Source organism: Pezoporus flaviventris, unplaced genomic scaffold (genome assembly GCF_033815535.1).
Source record: "Pezoporus flaviventris isolate CSIRO_AGI_PZ_B2104156 unplaced genomic scaffold, CSIRO_AGI_Pfla_v1 ptg000001l, whole genome shotgun sequence".
NCBI classification, from domain to species: Eukaryota; Metazoa; Chordata; class Aves; order Psittaciformes; family Psittacidae; genus Pezoporus; species Pezoporus flaviventris.
In genome coordinates, this window is record NW_026892549.1 from 54,515,466 (window position 1) to 54,529,737 (window position 14,272).

At 42.8% G+C, this 14,272-nt stretch overlaps 2 protein-coding genes across 5 annotated transcripts in view; one reads left to right on the forward strand and one right to left on the reverse strand.

Moving 5' to 3' along the window:
• UBE2F (ubiquitin conjugating enzyme E2 F (putative)) overlaps positions 1–14,272 on the reverse strand; it is a 358,305-nt gene that overhangs the window by 307,596 nt on the left and 36,437 nt on the right. The gene's annotated exons all lie outside the window — the stretch shown is intronic.
• Positions 1–14,272, forward strand: part of FN1 (fibronectin 1) — a 55,378-nt gene that overhangs the window by 17,559 nt on the left and 23,547 nt on the right. For all 4 annotated transcript variants that reach the window (XM_061458142.1, XM_061458159.1, XM_061458133.1 and 1 more), the window contains exons 13-24: positions 453–574; positions 1,781–1,958; positions 2,085–2,261; positions 3,798–3,926; positions 4,044–4,133; positions 4,751–4,945; positions 6,326–6,598; positions 10,343–10,609; positions 12,152–12,246; positions 12,582–12,750; positions 13,043–13,129; positions 13,813–14,004. In XM_061458142.1, the coding sequence (XP_061314126.1) occupies positions 453–574; positions 1,781–1,958; positions 2,085–2,261; positions 3,798–3,926; positions 4,044–4,133; positions 4,751–4,945; positions 6,326–6,598; positions 10,343–10,609; positions 12,152–12,246; positions 12,582–12,750; positions 13,043–13,129; positions 13,813–14,004 (1,974 nt within the window). The remainder of the gene's footprint in view (positions 1–452; positions 575–1,780; positions 1,959–2,084; positions 2,262–3,797; positions 3,927–4,043; positions 4,134–4,750; positions 4,946–6,325; positions 6,599–10,342; positions 10,610–12,151; positions 12,247–12,581; positions 12,751–13,042; positions 13,130–13,812; positions 14,005–14,272) is intronic.

The window sequence follows — 14,272 nt, forward strand, 5'->3', positions numbered from 1 at the left end:
CCACAGTAAAAGCCTAGTGTCTCTTTGCAGGGTATATGCAATGGCAGATCGGGAGTTTGCCATGCCACAAGATTAGACTGCACTCGGCAGAGGTTTCTCATCTGTTTCTCTGCTCCCATTGCAGGAGATATTAATTGATGAAAATAGTTAGTTGCTGAGGAGCTCCCTCTCTTTGAACAATGCAGCGTTGCTTTGCAGACTTTTTCTATACTGGACTGCTCCTGTTCTCTATTTCATTGACAGCTCATAGGAAATTAACCTAAACAGGGGATGTTAATCAGTTTTTCAACTAGTGATGAAGCTTTAAGGGTGGAAAGACAATATCATTCATTTTCTGGGTATAGCAATAGTACGTGAGCCACGCAACTTCCCTCCTTTTTATGACTCCACAAAGAAGGCAGAAGAAAAACACCTCCAGTATGTTAAAAATAGCAATTCTTTTTTTTTTCCAGGGTCATCTGGGCCTGTTCAGGTGATCATCACAGAGAGCACGAACCAGCCAAACTCTCACCCCATCCAGTGGAATGCTCCTGAACGATCACACATCACCAAGTACATCTTGCGCTGGAGACCGGTGAGTGCCACATGCATCATCATTTGTTCACCAAAATACTGTATTTTTTTTGCATTTTGTGGTGTCTGTAAGAAGTGGCTGACACTGTTTCAGCAAACTTTAGTTGCTAATTCAGTTTCCTTGTTTTGCTGAGGTCAACAGTTACTCTGAGGATCAAAGACAAGTGCTGTATAGACACTTGATGCTTTCTTGCTCAAATTTTAATGGTCACTGTGTTCATGAGGTATCTTATTAACCAAAGCACTAGCACAGTAAGCAGACAAGTTTATATCCTTCCTCACTTTAAGTAATGTAAATCCTTGTGGAAGCTTCTTCATCCTAAGAAACATTGGTTTAGTACCATGTGCATGGCCAAAGAAAACTGGGAGATTTTATCCTATTAATGAGGAGGTAAAAATAAGTAGGATATGCAGATATAAACAGCTAGCATAGGATTAGTCATCTCCCATCTTTTCTAAAGTCTAAACCAAAGCTGGTTGACCATCGCTTGTTGGCTCATTTGTATTTGAGGAATGATTCAGTTTAACCAACGTAGATGAGTTGTGTTACAGATGTGCCCTGAGTGCAGCTTCACAAAAGACCACTTAATGATTAAGAACATTAGTACCTCAATGCTGTCTGTTATTAAAAGAACAATAGAGGCCCTGATCCAAAGCCATTAAAGGCACTAGAGTCTTTTTACTGACTTCAGTGTATCTTGGATCAAGGCCTGAATGAAATGGACTTTAAAGCACTGGAGTACAAACCTCAGAGGATGGAGCATTACTTTAGAGCTTCCCAGAGAGTTCAAACACAGGGTAGGTGGGAAGAACATTTCTATATATTGTTTTCAGATGATGGCTCGCAGTGTTATTGTGAACAGCCTTCAAATATGCATTTTCCAGCTATTCCTTCATGCTTTACTGTGTTTTTGATAAAGGAATGAGTTTAGTTTATGTATTACAAATAATTTTTCTTTTAAAGGCAGAAAGTTCAAAGCTAGATTGTTTTTCAGTTTAACCCAGTAAAACTTAATCTCCCAAAATGTCATTAGCCCTGCTTCCTGGCATACTTTTCTCATCTCCTTTGACTTGATTCCATCTGTGCATTAGCCATTCCAGCCATACCTGTGTTTGAATATCAGAGTGTTTGGAAAGCACGTAACAGATGCATCACTACATACCTCTGCTTGCAGGAGTCTCTTACTGACTGTCCTTGTTCTTTCAGAAAAACTCTGGAAGGCCATGGAAGGAAGCCACTGTTCCTGGCTACCAGAACTCCTACACCATCTCAGGCCTGAAGCCTGGTGTGATATATGAAGGACAGCTCATCAGTGTTCAGCAATATGGCCACAAAGAAGTTACCCGCTTTGATTTTACCACAACCAGCACCACAGCAGTGACAAGTAAGTTGAACAGCAGGGCCGTGCAGAGAAGCAGAATCTCCTTCACCTAAGTCTTTGTTTCATGCACCCCAGGTAACATAGAAGAAGTGCTGGTTAATTAAACCTTTCCTGTTTTCTCTCTTGTAGGCAACACTGTCTCGGGAGAGACAACTCTTCTTCCTCCTATGGTTGCTACATCAGAGTCAGTCACTGAAATCACATCCAACAGCTTTGTTGTCTCCTGGGTTTCTGCTTCTGACACAGTCTCTGGATTTCGTGTTGAGTATGAGCTGAGCGAAGAGGGTGATGAGCCACAATATCTTGGTGAGACAATATTTGAGTTTACTACAGCAAAGCATTGCTAACCGTTTTCTGTGACAATCAGAATAGTGAGGATCTTCCTGTCTTTCCATAGGATTCAATAGGATATGACAGCAGTGAGACTAGGTCAGATTAAAAGCTCACTTAGTTCATTGTCCTTTCTCCATCAATGACCATATGTTCATGTCCAAGGAAGAGTAGGAAAAGAAGGCAATATACTGTCCCAGATCCTGCAGAAGAAAACTCCCTGAACCAGGGATGGTGGATTTGTGCTAACTGGGGATAGATATATATATTATTTTCAGCTCTGTGAATTTGTGCAGTATTTTTTTCCTTTTGAAATTATGTTAATTAAATAGCATCCTGAAGTGAGCAGCAGTGCAGCTGAAAAGAGACCCAAATGTATTTATTGAACTTGCAGCCTGGCTAATTTCCTTTGCTGTACCTTTGTCCTTCCATCCAAACAGATGGAGAGAAATCTTTTCCAAATGTCCTCTCTTGGCTACTTGCCATCTTATATCTGTTCCAGTCCACTTAGTTGTTTTGTTTCAATTGAATCTTCCTCATCTTTGATACTGTGACAACTTAGCTAAGCTGGGAAGGTGGTTAAAGGCATTGGACTCAGATCTAGGATTTGAATCTTCTCTTCTAACGTCTGTTGTGGAGCCTGTGTCACCACATGTAGTTTCATCTTATCTCCTTTTTTCTAATTTCCTGTCTTAACCATGGCAATGGCAGTTATCTCACAAGGATTTGAGGTTATAAGAGCTATTCAGATATGAGTGTGATTGATAGACAGACACATAAGAAAAAGGCCTAATAATTCTCCCTGGACTGTTGCTTTCCTCAACTGTCAAGCTTAGACTCCTGAGCAGAAGTGACTTAAACTGGGACTGCCAGCACTGTCACCACCTTCCTTATTTGCACAGTGGCTGCCCAGACAGCTGAGCTGTGTTGTGAAGCAGGTCCTGAGATCATCTGTCTATAGAAAGTGGTTTCCAGGCAAATTGAAAGGCAATTCCCAGTTCCCCTTAAGATGCTTGGCTTCAGTCTAGCCAGTAAGGAGCTGCTTCATGGAGAATTTCCTACATCTGGCATGTAGGTGGACATCTGGGGGAAAGGGAGAGGGGAGAGAAGTTCATCAACTCTCATAATGTCATTCTTCTCTACTCATGAGTCAGTCTTTCCACATAACCTCTTCATGTGAAAATTTTTCCGTAGATTTCTGTATTGAAAATGCCATTTTGGGGTATGAAATGACTACTCAGCTGACATGGCTTAATGCCAGCAGTGTGCAGCTCACATTTCAAGCCATGCTGTCCTAGGTGTTCTCTGCCTGCTGAGCATGGAGACCTTGTCCAACTCTCCACACAACTTCTCAGATGTGGACTAAGGACACAGTGCGGAACAGATGCTGTTTTATTACAGGAATACTGTGATTCAGCCCATATTAGAGCAGTCTCAGTTTTTTCATTTGGAGAGAAAGCAAGAAGATGGGTAGAACTGCTAAGGCAGTTTTTTCTTTCCTACCTTCCTTAGATCTTCCAAGCACCGCTACTTCTGTCAACATCCCTGACTTGCTCCCTGGTCGCAAGTATATTGTTAATGTCTACCAGATCTCTGAAGAAGGAGAGCAGAATCTGATCCTCTCTACTTCACAGACTACAGGTATGTGTGAGTGGCTGTTGCTGCACTTTGAAAGCTGTTTCTATTGTATGCTCAATAACTTTTTGTTATCTTTTATGCTCACACTTGCTGGCCTCTTCTTTTTACTTCCTTAAACAGCTCCTGATGCACCTCCTGATCACACTGTGGAAAGTGTGGATGACACATCAATTGTCATTAGCTGGAGCAGACCACAGGCTCCAATCACAGGTTTGTCTAGTGGGAGTGTACCTCTTTTACATTATTGCTAGAATCTGAAATCTACGTAAAAACTAAAAGTATATATATTCTGTAATGTGCAGTGGTTAATTGTCTCTTTTGTGCCTTTATAATAATTTTGTGCCTTTATAATTGTCTCTTTTGTGCCATATATAATATGTCCTCTAGGACAGAGGGCTAGTGCATAATACTGCCCAGTCTGAAAAACCAGCTGGAAAGCACATGAGCAGTTTAGCATTTGCTTGGTTTCACTGTCTGAACCAAGCAATTCAGGAGGCTGGATGCAAAACAATTCCTTCTGGATTTGTGTTAAATAAAAACAAGCCCCATGACCTTCTCTTTGTATATGTCATCCAGACCATCCCATAACAAGCAAGAGAGATCCACATGTCAAATGATAATCCAGGTCAGGTTATGCTTCGTAAAGCATTCTGGGTGTGTGATCTGTAGATGGGGTGTGAGCACAAGCAGGCCATGGGTTCTGCTGAAGTTCAGGACTATTTTTATAAAACCTCAGAAGGAAGATGAGTTTAACTATAATTTTTTGGCATTCCTTGTACTTTCTTACTGATCATGGCTGAGGACTGTATATACTTCTCTTGCTTTAGGCTACAGAATTATCTACACACCCTCTGTGGAAGGCAGCAGCACAGAGCTCAACCTGCCTGACACTGCAACCTCTGTAACACTCAGTGACTTGATGCCAGGTGTTCAGTACAACATCAGCATCTACGCAGTGGAAGAAAATCAGGAGAGTACTCCTATCTTCATCCAACAGGAAACCACAGGTGTCCCACGCGCAGGTAATGGGCAGCATTAAACTCTGTCGCTGAGTCTTCTCTTAGCGCACAGAGCCAATGACAATGCAAGCTCACATTACTCTAGCTAAATGAATACTTAAATGGACTCAGTTCTAGTTTGTATCATTGGTGTTGTGTTTCTTAATTGTAAATGTCTGTGGTACTGAAGTTTCATAGTAAAGTCATAGTAAAGCAACAGTGATGAACTGACACAGTGAAGCCATCACTGCATTATTTGAGGTGTAATTCCCAGGGATCAGACTGCAGGCAGATCTTGCATTGTGTCTGTGAAAACAGAGATCAGAGTTTCCTGAATTGTCTTAAGGGGATCCTGCTAAGAGATCTTTTTAGGAGCCTGGTATATCATTTTGCTTCTATACTTGGCCTACAGATGTGGTGTCTGAGTACATAACATTACACAACACAAATCCAAATTGTTCACCTGAGTTCTCCCTGTCTTTTCCAGTCCTAACCATTATTTTCCATTGCAGTCAGTGGAGATGGGAGATTGCTCAGCACTGACTGATGTGCCAGAATAGCACCATGCCATCTAAACTTGAGGCCCCCCACAATTAAAAAAACCTACTGGTTTCAGGATTCTTTAAGTATCCAATTGGGCTGAATAGCCAAACCAAAAGAAAGGATAGTGAAAGACATGAGATCTCATGTGGTAGCAGTGGAATGTGATGGTCCTGCAAGTTGCAAGCCTGTGTTTGCAAATGGGAATGTACCAGGAATGAACTCAGCTCAACGTTTTTATGGTTTGGCATCTGTTTATTTCAAAAATGAGCATTGGTTAACCTTAGGGCAGTATCAGTTTAATTTGAACATAGGAAATCAAGGCTGCTGTACTGTGGGCCAGCACAAAGGGAACTGGATATTGTCTTTGACTACAAGGGCTAGATCAGCCCGTTGTTTTTTAATAAAAAAAGATTGATTTTAAGTTAATTATAGATACTGAGAACATGCCACGGGTTTTGAAAACCCTTTCTTTTAATTCTAAAAGGAGGTTCCTGTTTCCAACTCCTGGAGTATTTTTTTCCCCCAAGCTCTTGGTTCTGCATGTACTTGAATTTCCATAGCGTATTACATCTGGTCTTTCAGTTCTCTGTGACAGCAAGATACTTTCTATGACTGAGGCATAAAATACATCAAACTATGCAGTGACATTTTGAACTGTAGTCTTCTCGAATATTGGCTGGGAACGTGTGCAAACATGTTTATGGTAAGGTTACCATGACATTCTTAATGTGGTACATCTTCTTTGGCTAGCCACTGCTCAGTCAAAATTAACTGGTTTTTTTTTCCTCCATATACACCTATAGCTTCTCCTGCCAATTGCCAAGGATTCTCTCTAACACTGTTGCGTCACTATGCTTTCAGATGAAGTTCCTTCACCCAAAGATCTACAGTTTGTGGAGGTTTCTGATGTCAAGATCACCATCATGTGGACCCCGCCACAGAGCCAAGTGTCTGGCTACCGAGTGGAAGTGATCCCTGTCAATCGCCCTGGCCAGCATGGCCAGAGACTGCCTGTCACCAGGAGCTCTTTTGCTGAAGTCATTGACTTGCTCCCAGGAACAACCTATCTCTTTAAGATCTTTGCGGTGAGCCAGGGCAGGGAGAGCAAACCTTTGACTGGACAGCAAACCACCAGTAAGTGCTTCATGCTTTTTTCAGCCTTTTGAAACGCCTATTTCTCTGTCACTTAGAGAATATATAAGCAGAACACTTAAAGTGCAACAGTTATAGCCCAGGAGGTATCCCATAACTAGGATGACAGGGATGGGAATTCATTCAGTCAATGATCTCTTCAGCAGATTTATCCTCCTCCAGGGCTTTCCAATGGGAGTTTAACTCTCATGGCACTTTAAAACAATTTTGTATGGCTGGAATTCAACTTTTTTATTACTCACTGAGAATTGATGGGCCCTGAAGCTCTTTACAGCACAGATCACAGCCTGTGATTGCTTTTTTTTTTTCTCTTTGTGAGGATACTTTGGGGCAGATTTCAACATGACTTAAGAGCCCTGCTGAGACTGCTCCGAAAATCCTTATCTACTTTCTGACAGCTGCATGCCTATTTGGCTCCACTGTTAGCAGCAGGAGTTCTGCATGCACATGTAAGGGCAAGCCTGGTCATTAAAAGGACTGCATTTCAGCTTTGCCAGGTCAGGCCTGGCTTTCCACAGGCTGTCTTACCACCCCAGAAAAATGTCACTATTATCCCAGTGCAATCTGGGGAAATGGTTTGCAGCGACTTCAATGGATTGTTGACAAGACCCATGGGAGCATATGTTTTTCAGGAAGGGCTGTGCAAAATCTCTCAGAACCCAGCTGCTAATGATCTAGTGGCAGTGCAGCATCCACCAGTGTGAAGCAAGTGACAACCACAGTACACAAATGTTAGACATTTGCAGAATGTTAGACTTCTGCAGAAGTGCAGAGAAGAGAGAAGCAGTGGTTGGGCAAGATACAGGCTTTCAGACAGAATAAGAAGAATTTAGCATGGGTTTGGGTGGTTATCTCCATTTTTGATCAAAAATAGACAGATCAGACAGAAGCTGGGAAGTGGTTCACTTGGGCAGAGCCTGTTTATTGGGCAGTAGAAGGGTGACTTGGTGTTTGTGGTGTTCTTTGACTGGGTCACATTATTTAAAAGACAAAAAATTGGCTATGGATTTCTTGCTGCTGCTGTGGCATTTTTCAGTAAAAGAGAGCAACTCCAGAGAATCCAGGCCAACTCTTACAGAGATGAGAGGGAAGGAAACGGGATAATCTATGAGTACAGTCATGCTGTTTGAGAAATGCTACTTACTTGCATCCATAAAGTCAGGAGCCGTGAATAGTGCCTCTACCTCTTACCATCTCCCTTGACTATGCAGGGACAATGGGATCCTTATGTTCATCCTTTGACATAAGTATCTGTGTGAGTGCCCCCCCTCCTCTTTCAAGTGAGGCTTTCAAAAGCAAGGATACAGCTTAGGAGGCTGGACTCTTTTGGAAGCTTTTAGAACAAGAAGAGCTCAGTTCCCAGTTAGATCTGTAATTTTAAGTGGTTGTTTTCAGGAGCCTTGGCTATGTGTAGAGCCCTTCTGAAAGTCCACACACAGAGTTGTACATTGGAGCACAGGCATTTCATTCAGACAGCGCAGGGCTAGTTACAAATGTCTGGAATCATTTTCCATAGGCTGTGATCACCCGCTTAACTGCTTTGCCTAAACCACATTTCAGAAAGCATTCACATAAATTGCATCCTGTAATCGAAAGTCCTGGGAAACAGAAATCAGTCAGAGTTCCCAAGGAAAACCCTGAAGCAAAAGTCTCTTCCCACGGTGTAAATGTGCTTCTCTTTTTGGCCTTCCGTTAAAAAACAGTCTACAAATAAACTCCAAGTGTGTGTGTGTGGCTTTTTAATCTTCCCCTTTTTCCTTTACTATGGGGAGAGGAAGTGATAAAAGCCTAATAGAGCTGGCAAATTAAATTGTGCAGAAAGGAACTGACTGCAGGCTATAAATTGGTGGAAGATAAAATCCTTGTCAGATGAGACTTAGGACAGATGTTAAGTACCAAGAAGCAATAAAGCTGACTCCCAGCTTGTGGGTTGGAGATGGGCCTAAGGAGTGTCGCACTCATCCTTTGTCTGTTAGAACTGTCATCTCCTCCATCTTTGCAAGTGGTGGAAGAAGGAAGTCCTCACTTCCTTTACCCTCTCTCCTATCCTGGTTTTGACTGGGATAGAGTTAATCTTCTTCCTAGTAGCTGATATAATACTGTGTTTTGGATTTAGTGGGAGAAAACAACTGGGGAGAAAACAAAAGGGACAAAACTCCCACTGAATTACTGTGACAGCGAGAAAACATTAATTTTTATCACAAAAATGTTAGTTACTCAGGGGGAGAACTAAAAATGGTGGTTTTGCTGTCAAAAAAAAACAATTAATTTCAACATAGAATTGGGACCTAGGGAAAGTGGAAAACGTGCCGCATGGATGCTATAAACTCTTTGCTGCAGTCCTGCCTGCTGTACAGGACAAATTGCTTAGGTGTCTTTCCCAGTCTGAGCCTCATCTTGTCTCAGCCAAAGGTAGTGACATGTCCACTGTTCACTGGACTCCAGTGTAAGTGCTGAAGAAGCTGTGTTGCTTCAGCCTCCTGTTTATGTAGTTTGCTGGGTTATCAGTTTCAGCAGCTTCTCAGGGGCAGTGATAAAAAGGGGAGGAAGCCTGCTAAGAGCAGTTGCCTGAGTCCCGAGGGAGAGATGAGCATGCTTAGAATTGTTGGATAGTCAGTTCCAGGGCGTGATCGTTTTTAAGTAGATCTGGGGACTGGTTTTCTGCTGAAAGTCGCTGACTCTTCTTTATTTTTACATGAAAATGACCGACTTTGGGGGTATGTTGTTTTGGGAAGGGATATTGAGAGGGCAGGGAATAGGGCTGGGCAAGGATTGAAAAGAATAAATCTTCTTAATGAAAAAGGGCTAAAGTTGGGTTTCTGTGCTTATGCTGACAAGTCTGAACTGAGCTGAGCTTAAAAAAATGCTCAACATTCATGAGAAACTATTGAAATTCCCAAATGTGGTTGGGTTCATTTGTCTTGCCTCAGCTGTTAGTTTCACTTCCCATGGGATGGCACATATGGCAACCACCCAAATCAGCACAGCCAGGAACATGCAGATCTGCCTCACCCAGCGTACTACTGGATGGCACTGAGGCATGGATGTAGTAATTTCACGTCTAGCAACATAAAAGGGACATGGAGCTGTTGGAGCAAGTCCGGAGGAGGGCCACAAGGATGACCAGGGGCTGGAACACCTTCTGTATGCAAACAGGCTGAGAAAGTTGGGGCTGACTAGCGGGGTGAAGAGAAGGCTGCATAGCAGCTTCTAGTGTCTGAAGGGAGCTACAAGGATGCTGGAGAGGGGAGTTTTCATCAGGGACTGTAGCAATAGCACAAGGGAGAATAGGCTCAAACTGAAACTAGAGAAGTTCAGGTTAGATGTAAGGAAGAAGTTCTTTACTGTAAGGGTGATGAGGCTCTAGAACAGGCTGCCCAAAGAAGTGGTAAATGCTCCACCCTGGCAGTGTTAGAGGCCAGGCTGGGCAGAGTGTTGGGCAACATGGTCTAATGTGAGGTATCCCTGCCCATGGCAGGGGTTGGAACTATATGATCTTAAGGCCCTTTCCAAACCATTCCATGACTCTATGATTACCAGCTCTGTCCTGGTTCCTACCTTCTCTCTTCCCTACTGTTGCACGAACACCCTGAGTAAGAAATACACTCTCAACAACCTCATTGTGTACCTGTGTTTTTTGCACGGTAATGGGCTGCCTTGGAAGTAGGGGTGAAGTACAGATTCAACTGGGAAATTGATTCCCATTATGCTTTTTTTCTTCCCCAGAGCTCGATGCCCCCACCAACCTGAGATTTCTCAATACCACGGAGCATTCAGTGTTAGTGTTGTGGATGCGCCCCCGCGCTGTGATCACAGGATACCGGCTGACTGCAGGTCCCACAAGAGGAGGTCAGCCAAGGACCTACAATGTAGGACCTTCTGCCACCAAGTACCTTCTCAGGAACTTGCAGCCTGGCACTGAGTACACCGTGTACCTTGTGGCAGTTAAAGATGACTTGCAAAGTGCCAGAGAAACTGGAGTCTTCACAACTTGTAAGTATGACAGGCTCATACTCCTCTTCCTTAACACCCTGGCCCTCCTTCAAAATTTGCGCTGAAAGTGTCTATTGTGAATTGGTTTACAGAAGAAGCCTTTTGAAGTAGCATTCCAGCCGAACGCTTGGGAAATATTCCTTGTTCTTCTTTCCGAATTATTTGTCAGGATACAAGAGAGTAATTTGTACTAAAAAACTTTTAGTAAAATATATTTCAGCTTTTTCTGTCATTAGAGACAAAAGGGAAACTACTAACTACCGGTACTTTAGGTTTTGTTTAACTGAATAACAAAGAAATTTGGTTTTACTTGATCTTTCCAGTTGTTTGGTTTTGGCAAACAAAAACAAGGAATCAAGGAAAGGAAACAGCAGCCTTAAACTAGGCAAGGAATAATTAGTCTGTCATCTGAATAAAGTTGAAAGCAGTCATTTCTCAAGTCCAACCATACCAGCTTAACTGTAGTTACAAAACTGATACAAACATTGTGTTCTAGCATTTTGCTTCTTTATTTCAGTCACATGTGCTGCTGGGTTGGAAAAAAGTACTGAGCAAATTTGGAGAGGAAAAGGAGTTCCGTAAGAACCCAGATGTACTTATAGAAAAGAACAAATACATTCACTGTTGAAAAAATGATGGAACCATCACAGAAAGTATCAAAATTCAAAGCCATCCAAGCCCAGAACCACATCCTCTTTTCAAAAGAGAATGTGGTTTCTTTTAGAACAATGTGAAAGTGTTCAAACTTCTAATCAGAGTAACACTGTTGACACTGGCAAGATTCTTTTTTTGCTAACAGACAGCCTTATCTTTAAATATTTCTCGATTAAGATATGATTTGGTATCTTAGATGAATATTGCCTTCAAATTTGGGGTTATCTGAATGAAACCAGTCCAGTTCAAGACTAAAAATTAATAAAGCAGGTCTCTTCATTGACAGTGAGGTCAATGTAGATTAAATTCAATGGAGTTATTCTGACTCTTTCTGGGGTACACAAATGCTTTGGCTTCTGTCTGATGCTCCTGGCAGATATCAATGAGACCACAAATTCCTCAGATAGACTTTGAGTTCCTTTTCATTCTGCTGACTTCAAAAGAGTTGAAGCTGTTGGTGAGAAATGAGATGGTCCTAACTGGGACAGCTGGGTGACAGACAAGGGTGTAGTGTTCTGCTGATCGACTGGCATATGGTGGGTGAAGGAAAAAAAGCTGGGGTTTGAGGAACTCTTTAGATATCATGCCAAAACCAATATTCCTCAAATTCTTGGGGTTGGATGCATATAGGATTCATGAGGCCCAGTTCAATATTTTCCTTTTCCTTAGGAACAACAAAAGCACTGCCACTTGTGTACTGGGTCGATCAAACCCAGCAGCAGACAGAGTCATCTGTCAGACCTCTCCCAAATCACTGGATTTTTAGAAGTAATATAGTTGAGCACCTATCACATACCCCTTGCCATCTGAACTGCTGTAGGTCAGGTTTTCTAGCTGTTTGGTACCACCACAGCAGCAAGACTCCAACTCTGTCAATTCACTTCACAGATCAGCCTGCTGGCTCTGTTCCTCCTTTTAACACAGAAGTGACTGAGACTTCTATTGTCATCACCTGGACACCTGCCCCAAGGATTGGTTTCAAGGTAGGAGAATTGATCCTGTGTTTCTTTTTTCTCTTGCTTCACTGTGATAGGAAGGGCAGATTAAAGCTGTTTACTGTGGACTGCATTGAAGACAGCACGAAGTACAAAACACATGCTGCTTACAGGGGGCAGGTCTAGGTCACAGAGGTCAATGCAAGCATCTCATCTGGGCTTCAGGTCAAGTTCCTCAGTGGGACATCTAAAAAAAGGATACAGGGTGAACAGTTGGCATTCAGCATAAGGGCCTATGATACTCATATTGGATAAGTCAGGATGATAGTTAGCTGGAATAGGAGTATTTGAGACTGGAAAGCAAACTCTCTCCTTCTCTGCAGCTGGGTGTACGCCCAAGCCAAGGTGGAGAGGCTCCTCGGGAAGTCATCTCTGATTCTGGCAGCATTGTGATATCTGGCCTGACCCCTGGAGTGGAGTACACCTACAACCTCACAGTCCTGATGGATGGCCAGGAGAGAGAGACTCCTATCATCAGGAGAGTGACTACACGTATGACACATTTGCTTTTCCCCAATTATTCCTTCTTCTACTTGTTTCCCTTGCGTGCCCTTGTGCTGTCTTCTGGGGCTCAGTTCTAGTCTTTTCCTCCTGTCATGGTTTAGAGGGTGTCTTTGATGCATAAGTGATGGTAGCACTAGCTTATGCAATGCAGGGTCAAAACTTAAGAAGAATATTTTTAAGTCATTTTGAAGGGTGAGGATAAAAGGTAGGGAGAAGGGATGTGAGGGAGCTAGCATGATTCTCAGTGCCACAAATGACCCATTTGTCTTAATGCTTGCAGCATTGTCTCCACCAACCAACCTGCGCCTGGAGCCCAATCCTGATACTGGGATCCTGATAGTCTCTTGGGATAGAAGCACAACTCCAGGTAACTATGTCAACTCGCACTATGCTCAAACCTTCTGTTGTGTCAGAATGCCAGCATTTGTTCTGTGGTTATCTGCAAGTCATTAAGGAGACTTTAATGGGAAGCATGCTGTAATTTAAGCAAAAATTTACATATTTTTTAATATATTAAGGATATGATGCAGTTCTGAGCAACAAGATCTAGTTGAAGATGTCCATGATCATTGCAGTGGGTTGGACTAGATGAGCTTTGAAGTTCCCACCCCCTGCTACGGGATGTTTTCCACTAGAGAATGTTGCTCCAAGCCCCATCCAACATGGCTTTGACTACTGCCAGGGATAGAGCAGCCACAGCTTCTCTCAGCAACATGTGTCAGGGCCTCAGCACCCTCACAGGGAAGAACTTCTGCCTAAGAGCTCATCTCAATCTCCCCTCTACTTAATAGTCAAGTTAAAACTATTACCCCTTGTCCTATCGCTACATGCTCTTGTAAAAAGTCTCTCTCCAGATTTCCTATAGACCTCTAAGTACTGGAAGACTGCTCTAAGGTCTCCCTTGAGTCTTTTCTCCAGGCTGAACAAACCCATCTCTCTCAGCCTGTCTTTACACAGAATGTAATGTGTTTGCCTCAGTTGTTTATACTGAGACCTGATGTAAATAAGTACATCATGAGATTACTGCATACTGGTATATCTGTATTTCAGGCATCAGTGGATACCGAGTGACCACTTCTCCTACCAATGGGCAGCAGGGCTCTACCTTGGAGGAAGTAGTAGGTGCAGATCAGACCACCTGCACCTTTGAAAACCTAAACCCTGGTGTGGAGTACAATGTCAGCGTTTACTCAGTCAAGGACGACCAGGAGAGTATCCCCATCTCTGAAACCATCACACAAGGTAATGAAAGGATGAACATCAGTTTTAGCTACTCAAAGTCAAGTTGCTGAGCCCGAGAGCTCTATATTGCAGAACTCAAATAGTAGTCTGATGACAGAGGGCTTAAGAGAGAGTCTTAAGAAGCAGAACAGCCATGTACTAGCATATGACAGAGCAGTTTTTATACCCGGTTACTTCTCTGCATGGGCAGCCTACATTGTCTGTCAACAGGGTGGTGGTAAAGAGATGGGTCTGTTTATCAGTACACTGAGCTGGAACGCAACAGAGA